General features: G+C 48.6%; 1 protein-coding gene across 2 annotated transcripts in view; it reads right to left on the bottom strand.

Moving 5' to 3' along the window:
* Positions 1 to 12: 12 nt before the first annotated feature.
* wars1 (tryptophanyl-tRNA synthetase 1) overlaps positions 13 to 4,531 on the bottom strand; it is a 5,129-nt gene continuing 610 nt past the window's right edge. For both annotated transcript variants that reach the window (XM_073927068.1, NM_200772.1), the window contains 10 exon segments: positions 4,249 to 4,338; positions 3,785 to 3,992; positions 3,597 to 3,705; positions 2,088 to 2,207; positions 1,832 to 2,014; positions 1,629 to 1,729; positions 1,430 to 1,542; positions 667 to 840; positions 288 to 428; positions 13 to 213 (listed from right to left, as the gene is read on the bottom strand). In XM_073927068.1, the coding sequence (XP_073783169.1) occupies positions 55 to 213; positions 288 to 428; positions 667 to 840; positions 1,430 to 1,542; positions 1,629 to 1,729; positions 1,832 to 2,014; positions 2,088 to 2,207; positions 3,597 to 3,705; positions 3,785 to 3,992; positions 4,249 to 4,338 (1,398 nt within the window). In that variant the 3' untranslated portion in view covers positions 13 to 54.

Here is a 4,531-nt window from a genome sequence, read left to right as displayed (position 1 = left end):
ATCAGAGTCTGCTTGGGTTACTGAAGCGCTTTATTGGACAGTTCTGAGGTCAGTCTAGCAGCTGAAGTGTAGTTTGCGTGGAGTCATGAACTGCTGCACGATGTCGTCGGTCACGTGTTTGCGTTTCTCCTGGTGCTCAGCGATGATGGGCTGCAGCGTGTCGATCAGACTCTTCTTCAGTTCGCCGGTCAGCATGGCGCCGCTGCTGTAGTCCTGAAACACAAGCACAGGTGTGTGAGCGTCAGCAGGCAGGACTCCTCAGGTGTGCTGCATCCCGCTCATCTCACCTGTCGGATCTTCTCCAGCAGTTCATCGTCCTCCAGGAAGAACGTCAGATACATGAAGGAAACGTCCACATCTGGATCTCCACCCAACTTCCTGTGCTCCTCGATGGTGTCCTTCCCGCCGGAGAACGCGTGTTTGTTTACCTGAAGCAGACAGAGCGGTCAGAGAATGAACGCTAGTGTGTGTGTATCTTTGTGTTTATTTGTGTGTATGTATATCTGTTTTTCTGTCTGTGTGTGCATGTTTGTGTGTATCTCTGTGTGTTTGTCTCTGTGTGTGTGTGTGTATCTGTGTAGGTATATTTGTGTGTTGCGCATGTTTGTGTTAGCTTGTATGTGTGTGTGTATCTGTAAGTGTATGTATTTCTGTGTGTGTGTGTACCTTGTTTTTGATCTGTTTGGGCGTGTCGGTCAGGAAGATGGTGGAGTTGGCGTCGCTGGCGCTCATCTTGGTTTGTGCCCCCTGCAGCGCTGGGAAGAAGGTGGAGTGAAGAAGAGCTGGCTTCAGGTACCCGATACGAGGAGCTACATCACGAGTCATGCGGAAGTATGGATCCTGAGGGACAAAGCGTCATAGAGCATCTCAGAGCGTCATAAAGAATCTCAGAGGGTCATAGAGCATCTCAGAGCGTCATAAAGAATCTCAGAGTTTATTAGAGCATTTCAGAGTGTCGTAAAGCATCTCAGAGTGTTATAGGGCATCTCACAGTGTCATAGAGCATTTTAGAGGGTCATAGAGCATCTCAGAGTGTCAAAGCATCTCAGTTTTGTTAAGAATCTCAAAGTGTTATAGGGCATATCAGAGCATCATAGAGAATCTCTGAGTGTCATAAAGAATCTTGGAGTGTTATAGAGCATGTCACAGTGTTGTAGAGCATCTCAGAGCATTATAAATCATCTCAGAGAGTTATAGAGCATCTCAGAGCATCATAGAGAATCTTAGCATGTCAAAGAGGATCTCAGAGTGTCATAGAGCATCTCAGAGCACCATAGAGCAACTCCGTGTGCCAAAGAGGATCTCAGTGTCATAGAGCATCTCCGAAGTATCAGAGTTTTATAGAGTATCTCAGAGTATTATGAAGATTATAGAGCGTCACGAGTGTCTCCACAGACATACATGCTGGTGAACAGGATGTGAGACTCACCTGATCGATAGCACACGGAATGAGGCACTGGACGTCCTTTCTGTCACCAAAGATCTGCGGAAACGAGTTACTGAAGGACGGAGCTGCCTGAATGGCTGGAAAGCTGATTTTCCCTGCACACACACACACACACACACACACACAGTCAAACACACACTGACCAACACTCAGCGATGAACAGAAAAGCTGATCTGCTCACCGATGCAGTCGCTGTCTGTGAAGCCGAAGATGCCTTTAACCTGGTTAAAAGTCACATGCTTCTGGACCTTCACCACGTTTCTGTAGAAGGCAGGACTCGCCCTGCACAACACACACACACACACACACAGCACTTACAACATATGCAGCATTCAGATATTTCAGCGCCCCCTTCTGTCTGCACTCCGTATAACAGCACTGTACCCCATATATTCCAGATCAGAGAAGATGAAGGTCTTGTTGACGTCGAACCCGCAGGCGATGATGTCTCTGGCGTTCTCCACAGTGAAGCGCCGACACTCCTCCAGCGTCAGGTCCTTCCACAGGTACTTCTCATCATCCGTCAGCTGGATGACCAGAGGAACGTCAAACACGTCCTGCAGCCACCTGAGGAGGAGGAGAAGAGCTGTGAGGATCTACAGGGAACAGAGCAGGAAACAGCAGCAGCATCAGCACTCACTTGGTGAAGATGAAGGGGATCAGGTGACCCACATGTATGGCCTGTGACGAGGGTCCGCGGCCCGTATACAGGTAGAAGGGCTTCTGCTGCTCGAACGCGTCCAGGATCTGATGCATGTCTCTGAACAGCAGATCACACAACATACAACACACAACTAAGTCAAGCAGAAACACACAATCTACACTGGGAAAAGTGGACTGTATTTGGGCTGTGTGTTTATTTAGATCTGCTTTTTATTATTTAAAAAGTACTTTAATCTACACTCGCTGGCCACTTTATTAGGTACACCTCCCTAATACCAGGTCGGACCCCCTCTTGCCTTCAGAACTGCCTTCATCCTTCATGGCGTAGATTCATCATGCTACTGGAAATATTCCTCAGAGATTTTGCTCCATGTTGTCATGATAGCATCACACAGTTGCTGCAGATTTGTCAGCTGCACATCCATGATGCCAATCTCCCGTTCCACCACATCCCAAAGCTGCTCTATTGGATTGAGCTCTGGTGACTGTGGAGGCCATTTGAGTACAGTGAACTCATCGTCATGTTCAAGAAACCAGTCTGAGATGATTGAGCTTTATGACATGCTGCGTTATCCTGCTGGAAGTAGCCATCAGAAGATGGAGACACTGTGCTCATAAAGGGATGGACATGGTCAGCAGCAATACTCAGGTAGGCTGTGGCGTTGATGCTCAATTGGTACTAATGGAGCCAAAGAAAATCTCCCCCACACCATTACACCACCACCACCAGCCTGAACCGCTGATACAAGGCAGGATGATCCATGCTTTCATGTTGTCTGAGCCGAGCATCTGAATGTGTCAGCAGAAATGGAGACTCATCAGAGCAGCAACGTTTCTCCAATCTTCTATTGTCCAGTTTTGGTGAGTCTGTGTGAATTGTAGCCTCAGTTTCCTGTTCTTAGCTGACAGGAGCGGCACCCGGTGTGCTCTTCTGCTGCTGTAGCCCATCCGCCTCAAGGTTGGACGTGTTGTTTCTATCAGCTGGAACCAGTCTGGCCATTCTCCTCTGACCTCTGACCTCATCAACAAGGCATTTGCGCACACAGAACTGCCGCTCACTGGATATTTCCTCTTTGTCGGAGCATTCTCTGTAAACCCTAGAGATGGTTGCACGTGAAAATCCCAGTAGATCAGCAGTTTCTGAAATACTCAGAGCAGCCCGTCTGGCAGCAACAACCATGCCACGCTCAGAGTCTCTTAAATCCCCTTTCTACCCCATTCTGATGCTCGCTCTGAACTGCAGCAGATCGTCTTGATCATGTCTACATGCCGAAAAGCTGCTGCCATGTGATTGGCTGATTAGACATTTCCATTAACCAGCAATTGGACAGTGTACCTAATAAAGTGGCCGGTGAGTGTATATTGTTTATCACTTATTTCAACCTATGTGTGTGTGCGTGTGTGTATTCTAATCTCTAATCTATGTTTCTCTGTTTATGTGCATGCAGTAATTGTGTGTGTGTGCGTGCGTGTGTGTGTGTTTCACCTGTGTGAGAAGAAGATTCCTCTGCGCAGGAAGCGGTGTGGTGTTTTTCCGGTGAGTCGAGAGATTCTGTCCACCAGCTCCTGATCCACCTTACTGCTGCCGAAGCGCACTGAACACACACACACACACACACACACACAGTTAGAGTAAAGCACAGCAGACTGGCGCAGATGATGAGCAGCACTGACCAATGAGCTTCTCATAGTCCACTCCTTTAGCGCTGCTGGAGGAGACGCTCCAGGGGTCCACCTGGTCCTCCCCGTCCTGCGGTGCTGCTCCGTCCTGTGGTGTCACCCCATCCTGCGGTGGGCATCCAGCCTTATAGTCCTGCCCCGTCACACGCTTATAGTCCAGCTTCATCTGCAGCAGCACCTGCACCGCTGCGTCCACCTCCTCCTGCAGCACACACACACACACACACACACACAGAAACAAACAAACACAGACATGTACACACCCATGCACGCACGCACAACAGGACAGACGTGCACATGTGCACACACACACACACACACACGTGTGACCAGACATGCACACACACACATTCACGCATACACACACAAACAGACACACAGAGTTATGAAGTATCTGTCCAGCTGTGTGTGTGTGTGTGTGTGTGTGTGTGTGTGTGTGAGAGAGATAAAGGACTGACTTTAGACCCTTTCTTGGCTTTGATAGAGCGAACGGTCTCTCCCTGCGCCGTCACACACTCGTACAGATCCAGAGGACTCGACATCTCCAGCTGAAACACACACACACACACACACACAATTATAAACCGATGGTGACTGTGACTAATACAAACACACACAAACAGATTATGATTAACTGACTAAGACACACACACACATGATCATACACTAACTAGCTGACAGACTGACACACACACACACACAATCATACACTGACACACACACACACACAATCATACACTG

The sequence above is a fragment of the Danio rerio genome, chromosome 17 (assembly GCF_049306965.1).
Source record: "Danio rerio strain Tuebingen ecotype United States chromosome 17, GRCz12tu, whole genome shotgun sequence".
Lineage (NCBI taxonomy): Eukaryota > Metazoa > Chordata > Actinopteri > Cypriniformes > Danionidae > Danio > Danio rerio.
Note: the sequence above shows the minus strand (reverse complement) of the source record. Positions and strands in the feature narration are given on the sequence as shown.